The 22,149-nt window shown below is 32.9% G+C and overlaps 1 protein-coding gene across 7 annotated transcripts in view; it reads left to right on the forward strand.

Moving 5' to 3' along the window:
• Positions 1-22,149, forward strand: part of USP25 (ubiquitin specific peptidase 25) — a 110,422-nt gene that overhangs the window by 21,342 nt on the left and 66,931 nt on the right. For 4 of the 7 annotated variants that reach the window (XM_036218463.1, XM_036218459.1, XM_036218457.1 and 1 more), the window contains exons 2-5: positions 865-942; positions 4,004-4,148; positions 7,970-8,053; positions 15,771-15,894. In XM_036218463.1, the coding sequence (XP_036074356.1) occupies positions 865-942; positions 4,004-4,148; positions 7,970-8,053; positions 15,771-15,894 (431 nt within the window). Of the gene's footprint in view, positions 1-864; positions 943-4,003; positions 4,149-7,969; positions 8,054-14,021; positions 14,155-15,770; positions 15,895-22,149 lie in introns of those variants that run through there. The other 3 variants (XM_036218458.1, XM_036218462.1, XM_036218461.1) reach the window with 2 other exon arrangements.

Here is a 22,149-nt window from a genome sequence, read left to right on the forward strand (position 1 = left end):
GACCAGTAGAGTATTAAAAATTTGAAATAAATGGGGACAAATGATCAATTCTGTTTAGGATCTTTTTTGACAGTTTGGAAAATTAGAAGATTCTTTTTTCCTTGAATAGATCTTAGGATCCCCATGATGTAATAGACCTAGTGCATGGCCTGCCAAAAGCATGTGTTTTTTTCAAACATCCCAAGTACCTGGATGCTGGCTGACCCTAAGGACAGGGAGGGATTACCAGAGCTGCATGATTTTAGTCAGTGATCCCATACACTAGCCAGCAGTCCCCAACCTTTTGACACCAGAGACTGGTGCTCTAATGAGAACCTAATGCCTGATGATCTGAGGTGGAGCTGAGGTGGTGATGCTAGCTCTGAGGCGTGGCTGCGAATACAGATGAAGTTTCACTTGCTTGCCTGCTGCTCACCTTCTGCTGTGCAACCTAGTTCCTGACAGGCCACAGACCAGTACCAGTCCATGGCCTGGGGGTTGGGGACCCCTGCCCTAGTAGAAGTAGCCCAATGGATACCTGTTTACCTTAGTTCTTTTTAGGCCTAGGCATCATGCAAATCACTCCTTTTCTTCTGGGGAGGCATAAGTGAGTAAAGAATGGTAAAGAATGGGCCAGAAACTGTTAATTCAATAAAACTTTTTGGAGAGTAATATAAAAGCTCTCTTTTGGAAACATGAGAATAGAATAAGGGCTCCATAGAGCGTGGTTCATTCTTCTTAAAAGAATGAAATTTGTTCAGTCTCTCTCAAGTTCTTTTTTTCTTTTTTACTCTAGTTTGCATTTTTTTAAACCTTAAGGTCATTTATATTTTCATATTTCATATTTCAGAGTGTAATGATTTTGGTTTTTTCCCCCTCCTCTAGCACCAGCAGACGTTTTTGAATCAGCTGAGAGAAATTACTGGGATAAATGATGCCCAGATACTACAGCAAGCCTTGAAGGTATGACCTCTGTGTTATGGCATACAGTTTGTTTTACACCCTCATTTCTACTGCCTACCATGTTAAAAAATTTAGTTCTTTAGTTATACCATGTGGTAGTAGTAGAGATATAAGAAAGAATTTTTATAAAGGAAGAGCCTTACTTAACATACTGCAACACTGAGCATGTTACCTTTTGGCAACCTAATGTTCCAAGATACCTTGGAGTAACAGATGTCTCTCTGTGTATAAAACCCTTTTCATGCAAAATGGAGGAGTGTGAATACAATTATTGATGGCTGATTTTACTCAAGAGACATGTTTTTAGAGTTTCGATGAGGGGTGGAGAGTGGGGTGGAATAAAGAGGAGATAGAAGAGGAGGAAAGAGAAGTAGAGAATTAATATAGATGGCCAAAAGCTTACATTTTTTCCTTCCATGAAGGAGAAATATAAATTTGCTAACATTCAACTTATTGCACTTTTAGAATATTCAACATCAAACTGTTCAGTATATGTAACAAATAAAATGCATCATTTTGGTTGTATTTTATTAAGTACCCTCATTTTCACAAAGAGATACTCAGATAAGTCAGGGCACATGGATATGCACATTGAAAAGGATCAAATGAATGAAAGATGTTCACGAACTAGAACTACATTTTAAGCTTATTTATATATTGCTACTAAAGGCTTATAGCAATATAGCATTTGTGCCACTGTAGACCTACACACAGCTTCAATCCTGTGGCACTTGCTGCATGGCACAAAATTAATTATGTAATTTTTGATTCTAGGCCCAAAGTTCTTCATTTGTTTCTAGAAATAGTTTATTTCTTAGATAAGTTAATAACTAGCTAAGCTCTTATAGTACCAGCTCTATTCTAACTACTTTTATGTGGCTAACTCATCCTCTTAATAACTCTCTGAGGTAAGTATTATTTTATCATTTTTCAAAAGATAAGGGAACATAGGTTGAAGTGACTCGCTCAGGATCACAGCTAGTATGTGGGAAGAGCTTGAAATAGAAACCAAGCAGCCTGATTCCAGGATGCCACGCTTAATTTCTGCTTTTGCTAGCTTTGCTTTAGCCTTTCTTCCCATTAGAAAAATGATGAAACAATACTGTTCAGAGCATTACTGCAGGGTTTACGAAGCCAATGTAAATATTTAGAACGGACATAAAGTATCGTATATCAACTTTTATGACTATTGACATTTAGATGATTGCCATTTTTTCTTTATTCTGATAAATACAACTAATCACCCCATGTGTATTTTCAGAGAGTGTTTTTCCCATTCTGTGTCACTGAGTATGAGGTTATACTCATTATGTTGTCAGGGCAAATTTAAGGAATTCATTTTTCTTTTTCTTTTTTTTAACGAGAAACATGTAGAATATGTTTAATTAATTAAGAATAAAGAATTAATCCAATTCTTTTCAACATTTTCTTTGAGATAAGTTGTATAACTATAGTGTGTGTGTTTTAACTTTTGTTACAGTTACCAGTAGTTGAGGTGGGGGTGGAGGGACACAGTGTGCTTAAACCTTAACTGTTGCCCAATACGAATTTGTGAGATGTTTAATGAGTTAACTCTGTTAGTCATATCCTGACAAGATGTCTGCATCTTGGAGCCACGTGATATTGATTTTAGTACTTTTATTTCTAGTCCTTCAGAGTAAGTGACCTTCCGTTTGTGTAAATCCTGTTACATTCCATTTATTATTATATGAGGTAGTATGTGAAAAGCACTTAGCACATTTCTTGGCACATAGTAAGTGCTGAATAATGTTAACCCTTGTTATTGTAAATTTTTTCACAACTGAATTTATCTTACTATAGAATATGATATACCCATATTTGGGATGACTTATTTAAGAATCCAATAATAATTGTGACACATAAGAAAATTTAAAGCAGTGGTGCTTTTCAAACTACACTCTTTTCTCTGTCCTCACCAGCTACTAGAATTGGAGTTAGGGTGGGTTGGAGACTTTATTCTTCTAGTTGTTCAGGACTCATATCTTGGTGTCATCCCAATCTTTCTCCTTTTATCACTTCCCCACATTTAATATGATAGCAAATAATATTGGACTCTGTTTATGCCCTTTCTCTTCTGTAGTCCATTCTCAACACAGCCAGAGTCATCCTTTTTAAATGTAAATCGTACCATGTCATTTCTGTCCAAAACCTTCCAATGGCTTCCTATTACACTTTGCGTGTATACTAAAGTTCTTACGGCCTACACAGTCTTAAGTGTTCTTCTGTTACAAAGATAACTTCATTATTCACATCTGGATTTCCTAATGTTTCAATTAGCTGTCATAGAGCTAGTGTTACATTTATTGTTAAGTGTATAGAGAATATAGAGATATAATTGGACAAGTCTCATTTCATAGTTTCAGAAATTTTTAAGTTTTCTAACATCTGCTTTCCTCTAAATTAAGTTTAGAATAAAGTTATGTCCAGATATACTTTTAATGAGAACTACATAAAGTTTATATAGTATTTATAATTTGAATAGGATTGTCATCTTGTCAGTATTGAGTATTTCTGTCTGGGGGTTCTGCGTGTCTCTTCATACTATCAAACTTCAGAACATTTTACCATTTTCTTCCTATAGGCCTTTGACATTTGCTTAAGTTAGCCTGTAGGTATGTATTCAGCATCCATATTAAAGGGAATATCTTTTAGTGTCCTTACTTGCATAAGTACTATTATAAATATTCATTTTTACCCTTTTATATGGCAAGTTCCAGAAAACATTTTTTGTTTGTTCATTTATTTAGAAGTATAATTTGTGATTGACTTTTATTAAACAGATATGAAAGTAATGGAAAACTAAGAAGTTAAATATAGAATTGATTTTTACATCATATTAGTAATTTTAATAGAAAAAGGAATTACTATTGACATATATACTTTGTTCACAATTTACATTGTAAAATTAGAATCACAAGAATAGTTTAGACTTGAAAATGACTTGCTTTTGTGTAGTTGTTACAAAGAAAATTACATAAATTATGTGAGAATGTATAGAAATATTTAAAAGTATTTGATGTTCTGTTCTTGATATTTGAAGGATAGTAATGGAAACTTAGAATTAGCAGTGGCTTTCCTTACTGCGAAGAACGCCAAGACCCCCCAGCAGGAAGAGGCAACATACTACCAAACTGCGCTTCCGGGCAACGACAGGTACATCAGTGTGGGCAGCCAAGCAGACACAAGTAGGTTTACTTCTCTTTCTTAATATTTTAGTAAGAACATGATAAAAATTTTCCTTAAGAACGTGTTTATTTTGTTTAAGCAGAGGTGAAAGACAATAAAAGAACTACTTTAAACTCGGTTCTTTTTAGTGTAGTTAAAAGGAGTATATGTTTTTACTAGCCACATTATATTTTTTTTGCCAGTTTAGAAGTAAAAGCTTATATTTAAGTTGTATATCCTTTCATAGAGCATTTTATATAGTATTTATTGTTTTGAAATAGGAAATAGCTATAGGTGTTACGCATTAAAGATTAAAGAAATAAAAATTTTTAGAATTTTAAATGTGCACAGTCATTTGTTTTATGTATTTTAAATGTTGGTAGAGGCCTTAATATTACTTTTTAAGGTAAAATATTCTATTTACTGATAGGTTTATCATTTAATACAGTTTCCTTTCCCTCAACCCCCACCCCTTCCCCAAATAAAGGTTTTGGAAAAAGTGTTATTACCATGTAACAAAATAAATAAATACACATATGTGCGCGCGCGCGCACACACACACACACACACACACACACACGGAAAAATTTACATGGGATTTTAATTTTATTCATAATATGAGCACTTTATCCTTATATAGCACTAAGTTTTGAAAAGTATGGTCAATTACTTTCATATTTCATTATAGTATAATAAAAAGTATAAAATGTAGGTGTTTTTATACATTCTGGATTTGAGAAGTTTGATTACTAACTTGTATTTGAAGAGAATATTTGATTTTGTTTATTGACTTTCTCAAAATTAGGAAACAATCAGGAAGAACCCATTTACATAGATGTTTATAGCTAGTGATTGGCATTAAACACTGATTAATGTTTGTTAATAAAACATTTTCGTTTCAAATTTTCAGGGTAATCTTAATATTTTTGCTTCGCAAATGACCTTATGTCAGCCAATGCTGGAATACTTCTGTCTCACATAGGTAATAGGTAATAGTAGAAGTTTTATATGCGTGAGACAGACCAATTGCAAACTGGCAAACTGTGCTTTGGCCCCTGTTTCTCTCTAACTTCATTTTCTACTGTTTTCGTCCTCTCACTTTACACTGAGATAAAATGGCAGGGCTTGAAGTTCTCATCCCCTCAATGCTATTTAATTTGTTTTTGTCTATACACTTCCTGTTCCTTCTGTCTGGAATCCCCTCTAACCTTCACCTCCAGCCTAATTTCTTCTGGTTTAAAATTTAGCTCAGAAGTTGCTGGCTCTGGAATATTTCCTCTGCCTCTAGGTTGGATGCTTCTCTAGCACTCACAGCATACTTTTGTCTTAGCGAGTACTGTGTTAATTCTGAAATTACTTGCTTGTGCCTTTCTTGCTTACCAAACTGGAAACTTAACAAGACAAGAGACCATTGATATTCCTACAATCAGGCTAGAATGTCATAGTTTCTCAAGTCTGTCGAATTATTTTTGATAATATATATTTAAAAAGCTGTTGCAAAACCAGTGAAAGGGAATGAACTTGTTGCAGGGAAAAGAAAAATGAAGAAGTGATAGAAAAGTGAAAAAAGAGAAGTGGTATAAATAGAGGAGGAATTAGTATATGAGAATAGCATATCTTTTAAGGTTCTGAGACTTAGGAAAATGAAACTAAGTAGGTGGAAGAAAGGAAAAATAGAATGTTTTTGATTAAAGGCAACTGGTGAAAGTGAGGGAACCAGGAAGTTGATTAAACATGGTTCAAGTTGAAAAGATGAAAAGATTTTAGAATGATAGCTGTAAATTCTTAATATAGATGATAGGCTTTGTGATATGCAGTGGAAAATTAGGGTTTTAAGACTGTTATGAACAAAAGAAAATGTCTTATTTGCCGTGTGAAAGTCAGAAAATATTGTTTAAGTCAGGTGTTAATACCTGTTCAAGATTTTTGACATTAGTGAACAGAGAGATTTGAATAGGTGCTCTGAGGGAGAAGGCAACACAATTTCAGAAGACATGTGTCCCATTTACTCATAATTGCATTTTTTTGCATGCATACACGTGCAGCTCTTGAAAAATATCCACTAAGTAATTTTATGTTTCACTCGAAAGAAATGGTAGAGAAATGGAGTTTCTAGTTTTATCTAAACTGATTGACTGTTGTATTAAGCAAATTACTTGCTGTTGTGGTTTCTTGATTGATAAAATGTGCTATCCTTCTAACCATGTGCTAATTCATATGTAATAATTCAATAATTTAGATACTGTATCCATAAAGTTGGTTTGAGATTAGTGAGAAAAAAACTGTTGTTAAAATATAATGTGTGATTGTATTATTAATAATATTAGTACTAATAACAATAATTCTGGTAACAATAATATTGGTAACAATTCTTTTCCATTTAACAAATTTGTGCCATATTTTCTGAAGTTCCAACTATGGCTGCCTTTTAGAAATCGTCTTAATTCAGCATTTAAATTGCATAGTGTCATAATAATGTTACATGGTTTAAAACTGAGAAAGCAAGAAGATGTCATGCATTCAGCAGATTCTTTAAATAACTATGCTATTATTGCTGAGAAAAATAAAATTTTTTGTGTGTATTTTTAATTCTTGTTAAGAGCAGTAAAACTTGTGGGAAGGAAATCATTACAAATAACTGTATTTAAACACAGGCCTCTATTGGAAAAATTGTGTAAGTGCTAAAGGAGTATGTAGTATGGGAGTGATCAGATTATGGGGAGATTTTCAAGGGATCATTCTAGATGTAAAAACCCTTTATGAGCATTTTTTAAATTTTATGTGAAATACATTGTTATTTGAAAGTTGACCAAATTTAACTTATTTCACTTCTTTCTTTCCAATATGGCCGGTATATATTTTTTAATTCTTTTTTTTTCTTTTAAGTATAAGTCTGTTATTACCAGGGCTAATGCATAAACAAAGCCTTGCTAACTTTTAAGTGTGTTTACCTATAGCAGTACTGACAAAACATCTTATATTTTGAAATAAAAGTCTCTAATGCAAAATACATATGATTCCTTATTGATATAATCTGAAATATAACTGTTTATAACTGAGGGTATCTTTTAGAAGGAATAAAATACATTTTTTTTTAATGACTAGAAAAATTTATCTTTTAAACTAACATTGCATAGAAGTCATATTTGGGACTGGTGGAGAAATTTTCATGTATGTGTATCCAGGTACATCAGAAGGTAAAGTAAATCATTCTACTTGATTTGAAGAACACATATTTGTGAACCTTCATTTAATATTGAAGAAGTAATTACATTTTCAGTAGTTAGTAGGACAATGATTGGTCTTTTTAGTGCATTTTTACCTTTCAAAAGTTTTTGAGAGAAAAATGAAACATTTCAAGGAAAACTTGTACTTTGCATATCAAGAAATTAAGTAGAGTACCTGGGAGTCTTTATCTTGCTTTGGTAACATTCCATAGTATAATCTAATACTCTGTTAAATTTTGGGAAAAGGTCCAAATCATTTTTAGTATTAATAGCAAAAATTTTTGGCACCTTTTTTTCCTTCTTTGGGTCTCCTGTCCATATTGAATATTGTGGATTGTCAAATGAGTGCCTTCTACCTCCAGCTTAAATTGGAAATAAAATTGTATTGGCATTTTGCAGTAAAAAAGTATTAATGCAAAGTGCACTAGGAAATAATGCACGATCTTCTGAGATCATAAGTGTACTTAATAGTCAGAGGAGTGATTCTGTGCAATTTTTGTGTCATGGCAAAGTCTCATAGTCATGACCATACAAGGTTTTTGCCCAATTTGAAATCAAATAGTAATATTCTTTCTTTCGTGACCATTAAATTCTTCTGAACTTTTTTAAAACAGGAAAAAAACAGTATATGCCCGCCAGAACGAGATGTGCCACAATTGAGCAATCAAAGTATGGATCAAAAGATAAGAGGGATTTAGGTAGGTAATTTTAACACAGAAAGTAGTGCCACATATTGGCTTAAGTTTTAGAGAAATTGGTATAACACATTGGAATGAGTGTTAAGTGGTCGACTCTTCACAAATTTAGCATTAGTGTATTTTTTTCCCCTCAAAATGAACATAATTTATTTTGTAAGGGTTGCCTAGAAAGTAAGAAAAATATTGAGGTTCTTTCCTAGAACTCTGATTTTTGTTATATTCATTAGCCAGCCTAAATGTGATTTAAAGCACAAATAATAAATAGATCTAAATCTAGTGCCGTCATTCCTACTGAGGGTAAATAATGGGTTAAGTAGTGTAGGATTTTATTAATTGAACACTGATATTTTTTCCATTCTTCAAATGTATCAAACAAGTGACTGCAGATAGAAGAAAAAAACGAATGCCATGAAAGTAAATCATTTTTCCCATAGAGATTTCTAATGCATTAAACTATTTTGAAGATTCACCAAAAAAGTCCAGATTAAGCTTAAAAATGAGATGTTACAGTGATGTGAAGTCACTTGTAACCGATTGGATATAATTAGGTTTAAACTCTATTGGATATGTACTATAAAAATGACTTGTATAACTTTATGAATGTTCTTTCATTTTAGGGCAGAACGATAGCCATGGTCTTTGCACTTTTTGTTGACTAATACAGAATGTTAACTTTATTTTTTTTTTCACAATCCAAGTCGGAAAACATAGTAAAATTGATGACAAAATTCAGGAATTGCTCCTTTACTATTTACTTTCCCTACCTACCAATGCTGCCGTTATAATTTTAGCATCTATTATTAAAAACAGAACAAGACCTTTTAGAGCTGAGCTGTTAAATATAGTTGCCAGGAGCAACTTTAAATGTAAATGAATACTAAATAATAATTAAAATTCAGTTCTCTCTCTCTCACTAGACACATTTTAAGTGCTCAATACTAGTCACATGTGACTGGTGGCTACTGTATTAGACAGTACAGATAAAAGTACATTTCTGTTATCATAGTAAGTTCTATTGGACATCCCTGTTTTAGAAAACTTAGTTCAACAGTGAGAAGATTGGAAAAGTAGGAACATCTTAAAAGCTGAGGGCAGAGTAGAAAGGAGAATGTTTATGTCTTCTTGCTTTTAATATCCTTTTAACATAACTTATTATGCTATTTGTTCTTTCACTTCCTAGAAACAAATTTTAGATAGATAAAGCACGTTTTCAAGTCTTCTAATTAGTTCTACTGGGAAGATGCCTTACTAACTTTCGTCTCTTCTACAGTTTAGATATTAACTTTAATTTGCTTAACTTGTATTTATTTATTGCCTAATGTGTATCAAATACTTTTTTTAGGCCATTAAAAAACACAGAGAGTCTCAGTTTACATAGGTGGAAGACAGTAAAATAATGTCAGGTAGTCATAAATTTATGAGGAACATTAGAACAGGGTAAAGGGACAGAGGGTAACAGTGTGGTTGTAGGTCAGGCAGGGATATGGTATTTTAGATAGAGGGCTGGTAAGGGAATGTCTCTTGAACGAGGTCACATTTGTACATACAACCTGAGCGAAGTGCAAACCATCCCAGGATAGCACCTCAAGGCAGGATTGTATTTGGCCGACATGTCAATAGTGAGTACATAACCATGGTTGAATCAGAGAATGAAGGTGAGAATGACAGTATTCTCACTTCCAGTCCCCTGCTAACCATCTCTGTGTTTATATTTGCCTTTCTCTCATAAGAGCATCCACATGCTTCTGGCAACCCAGTGTTGTTTTTCTTTTCTACAGCTCTTCCTAATTTCCCCCAAACAATTAGTTTGCAGTTCTGTCAGTTTTTTAAGGCATATTTTTTCCTTTAGTTGCTCCCACCCTGGTACATATTCTTATTACAACTCTTCTCAGACTCTTGTTCAGCACTTTAACTCCTGACAGTGTTCTTTCTACTTTTGTCACCGCCCTGTTTAGAAATCTTTGCTAGTGGTACATATAAATTTGGCTTACTTAAAAAAAATTATTTCCCCTAGGTTTAGCCCTGTATAGATAAGGAAAACAATAGAAAAACTTTTTTTCCTTCTAAAATCAAAATCTTTGCAGATATTGCAGTTCAACTGGATTATGAACTAAATGGAGTTTTATGAATTAATTTCAATACCTCATTTTTATTAAATATACTGTTTTCATGGGAAAAGCAATTACGAGTTGTAAACAATTGTATACATTTGAAGTCTAATGATTGTTAAGCTGATGACTGCGTGTATTTTGGAATTAGCAGAGAAGTGTTTAGTAGTATTTAAGTTTTACTCAAAAGGTGATCGTTTGGAAGGTGAAAGACTTATTAGGGTGCATGTTATGTTTGGGTATATATATATTTCTGATTTCACAGAAAAAAACTTTTAATTTGGGCAGTCTTGAAAATGTTAGAGACTCCTGTGTATAGGCTTTTTAATGTGATTTTTCTACAGTGTTATTCAAAATTAACATGCTTATGCTCTTGAGTTGGTTCACACTAATACAAGAGGGAGGGTTGGTTAAAATCAAGTTTAGTATTTTACCAAGGTCCTCTCTCTTGGCACAGATACAAAAATATTCATAATACTTTGGTATTTGATGGAATTGTTATATAGGCTAAATTTTTATAGTTGACTTTTGCTAATTAGAAATATTTTATAGCCGAGCTTATTCTCTGTTCTCTTTTGAGTGTAAACAAATAAGAAAATCAGAGGGCTAGTTTTCATTATGAAATTGATAGTTCATTACATGTTTTACTCCAGTTGTTCTGCTAACTCCAAAAAAAAGAAGGAATTCAGGTTTAACCATTCTATTGAACTAATATTTTATTTTCTTAATGTCTTGTCTTATAATCATATGTATTCAGTATGTGAGTAGGTTATAATTGTCTTCTTTCAGGATTGCCAGATTGTTCTAAAGTATCCTATGTAAAGAAGCAACTTTATGGGATAATAGGAACATCATGGAGAAAATTATTGTAACTATAGTGAAACTATAGATAATAAACAAATCTTCTTCATTACTTGAAGAAGTCTCAGCTTTTCAGTTAAGGACCAGTAGTTTATGGTCAACTAACCTTTCTAGCAATAAAGACTACTATTGCTTGTTTCTTCCTCTGCTCATATTCAACAATACTTCTGACACCAGATGTGTGAGTTTGTTCCTGGACAATTCAACACTGGTTGAGTATCCTTCGATTCGATTCGATTCGATTCAATTCAATTCAATTCAATTCAATTCAGTTCAATTCACTTCACTTCAAGGGCTGAATCCCACAAGACTTTCCCCGCTTTAGATGCCATTCACAAGTTATGAGTCCCCAGGTTACTGACATTTCTCTCTGACTTGACTACAAATCAGGGGTTCTCATGACTCCTCAAGTTTGATAATTTGCTATAATTCCAGGAAACACTTATGTTTACAGTTTTATTATGTAATAAAGGACATGATAAAAGATACAGATGAACAGCCAGGTGAAGAGGTACATAAAGCAAGGTCTAGAAGGGTCCCAAGTGCAGAAGTATCTGTCTTGTGGAGTTCAGGTGCACCACCCTCCTCAAGTTTGATAATTTGCTATAACTTGTGGATATGGTCACCACCCAGAAGCTTTCTGAACCCTATATTTTAGGAATTTTTAATGGAGGCTTTATCAGGGAGGTATGATTGATTATTAATCTCCAAACCTTCTTTCTTCCCTAGAGGATAGGAGGTGGGGCTCAAAGTTCCAAGCTTTTCATCATGGCTTGGTCTTTCTAGCCATGAATCTATTAAAGAGCTATATGGGAGCCCACCAAAAGTCACCTGATTAGAACAGAAGATGCCCAAATACCCAGGAAATCCCAAGTGATTTGTGAGTTCTCTGTGAAGAACCAAGGTCAAAGACCAAATAGTAGAATAAAAGTTGCTCTTTATCACTTAACTTGCTCCTTGAATGGATTGTTTACCTATGCATGATTTTATGTCATGCATTGGTAATTTGGAAGAGATTCACTTCCAAATGTTGGAAGAATATCTGCATTATAAAACACATTGAAATTGGTACTATCACTTGATTCATCAGAAAAACCTTTAAGTCTTGGGACAATATCAAGCTCATAGTGGTGAAAACAAGTTTAATGAAGTTCTTATTTTTGCTTGAAAATTCCATATTGATCATTGGCAACAAATATTCTTATTTGTTCTCCAAGTGACAGGCTCACTTTGTTTATTTTTGAGAAAATGTCTGCCAAATACTGAAGTACGAATAATCATAGTTTGCAGTTTGTCACTGTTCTTTCAAGTAAAGATATTGTTCCATGAAAAAAATTAGCTAGTTCAGTTTGCACCTCAAGCATTGCATTGGTATTTGTTTTTTAAGCCATAGCATACTTTGGATATAGAGCAGAAGTACTACCTATTTTTGTCACATAGTATTAAAGAATATGTAAATCAAGTTTTGAATTTAATCAAATGAATTTTCCTCTTTTTATTAAGGATTTAAGAGAAAATGACTCTTTTTTAATAGTAAGCATGCACAGTTATGAGTAATACAGTGAATTGTACACTCAACTTGGTGTTCCTGCCTTGATCAGTGCTAAGATACGGCAGTTTCAGATACTCTTGTTTTGCATCATCAGTGCAGATAGCACCACAGTAGAATAGGCAGATAATATGTTATATTATGAGACTATCAAGTATTATAATGAGAATTATTATTTTACTTAAGGAACCCACTTCTGTCAGGGTCCTAGGGATCCACAGGGATCTATGAACCACACATGGAGAACCGCTAGCATGGAAGAAAGACCACTTGATTTAATAGTTAAAAGACAAATTGAAGCCTGTCTACCATTCTTTATTCTTATTATGCTTTGTTTCTTAGAGCTTTAGCTACCCTATTTATGAAATAGGGTTAAAACATCTCTCCTTTTTATTTACTTTGTGTTGCTTTAGTTAGAATTGAAAAATTTACGAAAATCTCTAAGTTGTTGCTATTTCTGAATGAGTTTTTTGCTCTATCTAGTTTAGTTTACTTGTCAGTCATTCATGAGACAGTAAACATTCCAGATACTTTCAAAGAAGAAAGTTATCTACTTATTTTTAATTTTTAAAATTTAAGTGTAGTTGTTATACAACTTATCTTGGTTATATTAATTTCAAGTATACAATATAGTGATTTGACATTTTAATACCCTACAGTGTGATCACCCCACTAATTCTAGTAATCGTCTGTCACCATGTAAACTTATCACAATATTATTGACTATATTCCTGTTCCTCTTTTCACCTATCCTCCACCCCTCCTTTCTGGTAACCATCCCTTTGGTCTCTGTTTCTATGTCTGTTTTCGTTTTGTTCTGTTTTTAAATTCTACATATAAGTGAAACCATACGTTTTTCTTTCTATTTCTGACTTATTTGACTTAACCTAATACTTTCTAGATCCATCCATGTTGTTGCAAATGGCAAGATTTCATTTTTTTTATTGCTGTGTAACAGTCCATTGTATATATGTACCACATCTTCTTTATGCAGTGATCCAGCAGTGGACAACTAGGTTGCTTTCATATCTTGGCTATTGTAAATAATGCTTCAGTGAACATGGGGTGCATAGATCTTTTCAAATTAGTATTTTTGTTTTTGTTTTAGATAAATGTAAAGAAGTGAAATTGAAGGAGTGTGTGTGCGTGTCTAGTTTTTTTTGTTTGTTTGTTTTTGTTTTTTTTTAGTTTTTTGAAGAACGTCCATACTGTTTTCTATAGCGGCGATATCAGTTTGCATTCCCATTAACAGTGCATAAGGGTTCCCTTTTCTCCACATTTTCACCAACATGTTATTTGTTGACTTTCTGATAATAGCCACTCTGACTGGTAGGAGGTGGTATCCCGTGGTTTAAATTTAAAACAGGATTCTGTTCTTCACAAATCACTGGAAGGACTGGTGGAGGAATCTGTAGCTTAGCATTCAGAAATGACTTCCAGATTTTCGCAGGACTGGCCAGCCATGGAAGCCACTCCCTCTGCCACAGTCAGGAAGGTAGTGAATCAGGAGGCTGCCACTGAAACTCCTGATTCAAGAACATACCTCTGCAGCTGTAGCCCAGGGACTAAACAGCCGGGATCAGGTAACTGCCACCGAGCTATACCTAGACATTTGAATGCAGAGTCTAATGGCCACTTCTCTATATTTTGACATCCCTGAAACTGGATCCTCCTCACTTTTACCTTCCAAATCTCGTATTAGTGCATCCACTTGGTAGACTCTAAATTTTATCCAGAGCTTTAACCACAAGTGACGCAAGAAAATAGATTTGTTTTCTACTTTTGAACTTCTGTAGTTGAAGAAAACCCTCTAGGAGTATGAGAAAATTGAGTCCGAGGGCTAATTAATTATATTCTCAATACCTGTTTTTCTGCTGCTTTGTGCTTTTCACATTATTTCCTGTACTTTCATTATTGTTTCTTTACTCACCCAAGTTACTAGTCATTATTTAATGACTATGATAATTCTCATTTTATGAGGCCATTTCATGCCTCTCTAGCCCTAGCTGTGCGTCTTCATCAATATTTAAGTTGTGCTGAAAGGCTGCGCCCAGGTGACACCCATCTGCAGCTGTGGTCTAGGTGTACTTAGAGTTTGTAAGCCAGACTTAGGAAACCTTTGGTCTGGTGTATGTAGACATGCTCCATCATTTCAGTTACCTTGTTTGTTCTGCATTTTATTTGATGGAATGCCTTCCATGGCTGTTATTTCTAATATTCTTGTAAGGTACTGTTTGGAGAAAACAGTGTTGATAACAGTATAAGTAGGATTTTCGAAACTATCATATACATTATTTCTTGCTCATTAAGTATAGGGTTTCTTTTCTAGTATCTTTATAAAACCCTGTGGCTAGATGGTAAAATGCAGGTAACTTATCTCCCACTCCCTACCCATTTTATTTGTTTCTCTCTGATAAAATTCCAAGATTACAAAAAAGTAATAATTTTAACATGTCTAATATACAAAAAAAAAATCAATATAAAACTTGTCCAAAATATCAATAAGCATAATTCTAACCACATAAAAATAAGGTAATAACAGCTATACTTCTTTTCTCTTTCTCATAATATTGTGTTGCAATCCTCTACTTAACAACATATTATGGTTTCTGTTATTTAAATGATAATGACAATATTACTGACATCTTTTGAGTTAAAGAAATTGACCAGTTTGTATTGGGGAATTGGGTTAAAAAGTGGGTTTTCAAAGTAAACATATACATATAGTTGATTAGTTTCTGAAATATAATTTTGAGAGCTCTGTTGTTAAATTATTATATTTTGGTAGATAATGTCTAAGGAGTAGTATGAATGAACTGTAGTGTATTTGGGTTAACTTTGGAAAGCCTAAATATGATTGTTTAATTATGTCGATTGCAATTTTTGTTAATAAAGAAACATTTTTAGCATTTTTTCTGCTCATTAGCTTTTAATCAGAGACTTCATGGTAAATATTGAAATTCCTCTGCAATGAAAATTATACTGTATTGTTTTAGGTATATTTTGGAGAAAAACATTAAATTTTGGAGTATAACCAATTTACAGTTGTTTTGCATTATCTTCAGAGAAGCTCTTACACAGAATTAAGTTGGTGCTGACTTTGATTTGAAAGCATATATTGAGTATAAAATCTCCATGTTAAGAATTACCCTTCATTTGTTTGACTTTTGATTTTGAGAAAGATAGTTTTGCTTTTCAGATGTGATTGATCTCACTGGAGATGATAAAGATGATCTTCAGAGAGCAATTGCCTTGAGTTTGGCGGAATCAAACAGGGCATTCAGGGAGACTGGAATAACTGATGAGGAGCAAGCCATTAGCAGGTAAAAACATAATGTGTATAAAGTAGATATAAGTACTATTTATAAATAGAAATAATAATTGGCTTTAATTTCAAAACACACAAAGATATACTTTGTTATTCTAAATTATTAATATACTTCAGTATTGTTTTTATATTTTATGTAACCAAAAATTTCATATTGTAGTTCCAGTTAAATTTGAGGCTTATTAGATTTATTAGTGGCATTATATGTCATTAAATTCGGGTGTATATTTTAATATTTCTTTGATTTTTTTCTTTCTTCCCCTATTTCTTTTTGGCTACTTCGTCCAGTTCAATTTATAGTCATTTATGTTAGGTGTCAGTAAAACTATTCTGTAAAGGACCTACAGTAAATATTTTAGGCTTTGTTGGCTATATGGCTCCTGCTTTAATTACCCCACTCTGGTGTTATAGTGCAAAAGCAACCACAGATAATTCTTAATTTAATGAAAATGGCAGTGTTCCAATAAATCTTGATTTATCAAAATAGGCTGCCAGCTACATTTGCTCATGACCCATAGTTTGCCAACCTCTGATCTATAATATGATGGTATGTTTACAAGTTTTTTTTTTAATTGGCAGGGTCCCAAGATGTGTGATAGAATGCATCTTTCGATTTTAGTTTGAAACAGTTTGGTCCACTAAAGGATTAAATAAATAAATTTTATCACAAACCAGTATCGATTTTTTTAAAAAAATGTTTAAGTTGTAATCTTCTAAACAACTCATTGGAAACTCATTGGTAACTCTTACTGAAGAAGAAATTTTATCTCATACGAGGTTAAATGATTTTCCAAAGGCACACAGGTTGGTAGCAGACTGTACCAGCTTTCTCAGATAGTATCCCTGGGCACAAGATCAGTAGTATACTTCTCAGTAATCCGAAATTACTGTACATTGGAGATGTCTTAAAATTCTATGTTTAATAAAGGCACATAATTTTTCTTAGCTATATTTTGAAGTATCTACTCTACTACTTTGGAAAGTACCTTGCAAGACGTTGTATTAAGATAGAAGGACTTCATTAAAATTCATAACCTCTTTATTTGTGGCTAATATTATTTAATGCCAGTAATTTAAATGAAAACAAAAAAGGATAGGCAGTTTTTAGACATTTTAGTTAGGCTTATTTTGTGAAGGATTTGGAGAAATTATAAAATTAGTTTTGTTTTAAAAAATAGATTGGAAAGAAATAATTATCTTGAATAATTATATGTATTGATAATACTTAATTAAGCTTTGATGAGGGATGTTCTAAACATGGTATACATGAGTTGGATTTCATATTTGAGGGGATTAATCTATTATATGAAAAAGATTATAAAATCAAATATATACTGCAATATAGATATTTTAGAAAGCAAATGTATGTTTTTGTTTATGTGAATTTATATTAGAATACAAATTAAAAAATCTGAAAGCTTATATACCAAACAGTATAAGCAGTTTCATATTATATTTTCCAATTTTAAAACAATATATACTAATTAGACAATGAAAAGTAAAAATAACTTAAAAATTAGAGGATTAAGACTGTTCCTAATGTGCTAAGTTCAATGTATATGTTCTATGTCGTTTTAGATACTCATTTTTGTCCTAATGGGGAAAAAAATCTCATAAGATAATACTCTTTTTTATTCTTGGTCTTTTAATTTTTAATGTACTTTTAAAATAGTAAATATTTTATAAATATATTTATTATAGATAACATTACAGAGATTTGGCATAGTGTAAGCTTACATAAAATTATACTTTGTAGAACTAAAAAGTTGTTAATTTACTATTGCAAAATATAATTGTTTTCTTGGTGTGTATAGGTTTTATAGTTAACATTAAAAAAGTTAAGTGCAAAATGTGCAGTTAATAAGCATGTATCTAAATCACATTGTATGAGAAAACAGGGAGTGTGAGAATTTTAAGTAAACTTTTGGCAAAGATATGTTTGTTCCTGGGTTTCATTAAGGCTTAGGACTTGAGTTCAAAACAGAAAATGACACATTTTAAATAAGGGGGAAAAATGCATATATCTTGCTTAAAAGTAAATTTAACTATTTGTTCATTACCCAAGTTTACATGACAAAATCTTGCCAAATTAAATTCTAGAATCATTTGACTGCAGTTATATTTCAGTAGACACACTTTCATATGAATTCACATATTTGGAATACTACATTTTATATAATTAGATGAGATAAAGCCTTTTTTACATCTTACAATCCTGTGTGTAGGCACCCATAAATTTCATGGTATAATTTCTTAAACGTTTTTAAACTATGCTTCTTAATATAATTACTCCTTAGTTTTAGGAGTGGATGTATTTCTAATTATCTCTTGGTTGTCATTGCTTAGGTAGGGAACAGGTAAAGTATGGATAGGTGAAATTTGCTAATAAACTACATTGTGACTGGCTTGTGTCTATAGCATATTTCTGGTGAAAATGGCTTGCCTCATGAAGTGACTTTGAACTAGCTTGGTAGAAGAAGGGAAGGCTAGGTTCTAGTTAGAATTTTTAAAAAGAGCACACTTCTAACTATTTCAAGAAATATGGTAGACTAAGACACATTTTTCTAGTAGAAACAACCAGAATGTATTGTTTCTGTTGGATATAAAATTTATTAATATCTTCTTAAAAGTATTACAGAATTGTTAAAATAATAAAGACTAAAATCAAAGTGAAAGATGGAATCCTAAGAAGTAAGTTTGGACCCCTGGAAGTCATTTTTTGACATGATGTATTTGCCTCTGTGTATAAATTTGAACTTTAGTTATGATATACTTTTAGAATATGGAAAAAAGAAGTCTCAGGCCATCATCTATGTAAGGTGGGAGCTTTAATAGGAATTCATTCCCCTGATTAATTTTTTATGCCAGGGGATGACATATTCACAATAAAGGTAAAATGAAAATTAGCGCCCCCCTCAAAACCCTTAGATTACTACATAGAAAGTTGCCTTGGCTCAGAGGGGTGCTGTTGGAGGTAATGGAACTTGCCCCTGAGAAGTTGTACCATGGTTTTGCAGCTGAAATCTATGTCACTTTATTAGTCCAATAAATCTCCACTTGGGAATTTAGTTTTAAAAGATTGGATTTGTGTTGTCTCTAAGTCCTGGCAGAATCAAAAATACATTCTCTGTCTAGGAAGGTGTCTTTATCTATAGGTTTAAAGAATCCTCTTCAGTAACTTTTGAATCTATACAAGCCCCACCAGTAAAAATTTTCAAACATACTTAGAAAAAAGTTATCATGAGAATCAGAGAAAATTGCAGCAAAAATGCACCCATTTGTTTAAATATTGTGGTTGAAAGAACTATGCTTTAGCTTTTAAAGGAAATAAATGCTTGAAAATACGACCTAGCACATTTGAAAAAGAACCAAAAATATCTTTTGGAAATAAAAATTAGAATTACTAAATTAAAAGAAAAGTTTAATAACAGATTGGATATAGCTAAAGAACATATAAGTAGACTGGAAGATATATAAGAAGAAATTTTTAGCTATAACAGATAGCTAAAAAGATGGGAAAAAGTTGAAATGTGAAAAATGAAGTAAGTCTAAAATACGTTAATAGATACTATAGAAGGAGAGGAGAAAGTGGGTCAGAGGCAAAACTCAAAGAAGTAATCACTGAAAATTTTCAAAAGTGAAAAAAATAACCTGTAGTTTCATGAAGACCAACAAATCTTAGTTAGGAAAATTAAAAGAAACCAACACTTAGATTCATTATAGTGATATCGAATCTGACAATGATGTACTTTTTATCTATAAAAGTTGAAAAGATGAAACAGATTAGTTTCAAGGGCCATACAGCTGTGGTCAGAGATGGCTGATCAAACTTGAAAAAGTGTCAACAACTGTGAGGTACCACTGATAATCTTAAAAACAGTTAGAAGAAGTAGGGATGGAGGTGATCAAAGGTCTAATGTGGTCAGTCGGCCAAAAGTAGGCCAGAGCTACAACCCATACAATGTGGCCTCCCTCGCTGTGAGAAAAACAGGTCATCTTATGGCAGGAGTTATATGTCCCGACATGCAATGGTAGCCTCTGTGTCAGAAACATAAGAGTCCCTTAATTTGGACTCAATGATTATGGACATGTGTCATGATGAGTATGATAGATTATAGCAATGGTAGTGACCTGGGTAGTGCAAACTTGATAAGTCCTCTCATTGGATGCAGACACTATTATATATCATAATAGCAAAAATTAAAAAGAATGATAATACCAAGTATTAATGAGCATGTACCGCAACTAGGACTGTCATACTGATGGTAGGAGTGCATAACAATGTTATAACCACTTTGGAAAATTAGTAATTTCTAATGAATTTCAACATATACTATGCTAGGTCTTAGCATTTCCATGCCTAGGTGTAGACCCTTGAGAAAGGAGTACATAGTAGCTTTATTCATAATAACTAAAAACTATAAGCCACCAAATATCCATAACAGCAGAATAGTAAACAGTGGTGGTATATTCACTAAACGGATTACTAAATAATATAATGGAAAAAATTTTCCTAGGACTTGCAAGAATGTGGAGGAATCCTCAAAGCAACATGTTGAGTGAAAGAAACTTGACATAGAAAAATAACTGCTGTGTGATTTGATTTATATGATGTTTAAGGACAGGCAGAACTAACTTATGGTGATAGAAGTCAAAATAGTGATTATTGGAGTGATGGAGAAGACACTGCTGGCTGAAAAAGGGCATGAGAGAATTTTCTGGAATAATGGAAATTTTCTATATCTTGATCTGGGTGATGGCCACATGAGTGTATACATATGTAAAAGAAATCACTGAGCTGTGTATTTAAGATTTGTGTATCTTATTATATGTAAATTATCCCTCATAAAGTACTATTACAAAAAAAAGAATATAGCTGTTGATTGATAATGTAAAAAAATTATATTTCTATATATAAGAAAGAATAAGGTGAGATTTTAAAAAGCTATTATTTATAACACATAACATTATTAAAGACCAGGAATAAATTTAATAAGAAATGCATAAGAACTTCCATGAAGAAAATTATTAAATATCATTGAGATGCATTAATAAATATTTAATAATTGGAAATATAGTTCATAATTGGAAGATTGAACATTGTGAAACTGGTCAGTTCTCTTTAAATTGACTTATAGGTTTAGTGTGATCCAATCAAAATACCAATAGATTTTTTTTTAAGAAAATCAACATAATGATCTCTACCTCCTTCCCTTCCTCCCTCCCTCCCTTTCTTTCCTTCCTTCCTCCCACCCTCATTTTCCCTTCCTTTCCCTTCCCTTCCCTTCCCTTCCCTTCCCTTCCCTTCCTTTCCCTTCCCTTCCTTTCCCTTCCCTTCCCTTCCCTTCCCCTTCCCTCCCCTTCCCTCCCCTTCCCTCCCCTTCCTTCCCCTTCCCTTCCTTCCTCCCTCCCTCCCTCCCTTCCTACCTTCCTCCTTCCTTTCCTTCCTTCCTTCCTTCCTTCCTTCCTTCCTTTTGGCTGATCTATACAGCTTAAATGAAATGGATGTTTTTCAGTGTGATGCTTCCTCAAATGGACTTAGATGATCTGACTGAAATGTTTTCAACATTACTGCTATAATTCAATTTAAATAACAATATAGAACAAAATAAAACAAGCCAACAACAGCAACAAAAGAAACCACAATCAGTACCATAGAATTTTAATAGGAAAGTGAACACTTAGCTTAATTAGATGCTTTAAACATTAGTATAATGTGTGAAAGACACAGCAAAACATTTTGTCATCTTTTTATGTTACTGAGTACCATGGTTATGACCAGTGTTGGGAAGATAAGAAAGCATGCGAAGTGTAGTGGGGGTTGGCTTTTGATTTGTGGTTTTTGGGGTTGCCTCTCGACATGCTACATTTTTGTATAAGCTCTTTCTAGACCTGTTTGAGATTTGCAGTGCTTCTTTAACTTTTTCTTTTCTCTCTCCTGGCAGCCTTAATCCCTGGAATGTAGCTATTGTATACTTTATACTTAAGAACCTGAGTAATGTCACTGGCTTTAACTTGATGAGGCTAGAGATGGAATCTTTATGTAAAACTTAACTTTACAGAAAGTTTATATTCATTATGCCAGTACTGGACCGTAGAAGGGAGCAAGGGCGTGGGAACAAAGTAGCATTTGCTTAAAAGACAACAACAACAACAACAACAAAGTAGCAGTTAATCATCTATTTACTTTAACACTTGTTTAGTCTCTGTTATTTTTCATGTGTGCTCTAGGGGTGAAATAAATCTGTGT

This window comes from Rousettus aegyptiacus, unplaced genomic scaffold (assembly GCF_014176215.1).
Source record: "Rousettus aegyptiacus isolate mRouAeg1 unplaced genomic scaffold, mRouAeg1.p scaffold_m13_p_4, whole genome shotgun sequence".
Lineage (NCBI taxonomy): Eukaryota > Metazoa > Chordata > Mammalia > Chiroptera > Pteropodidae > Rousettus > Rousettus aegyptiacus.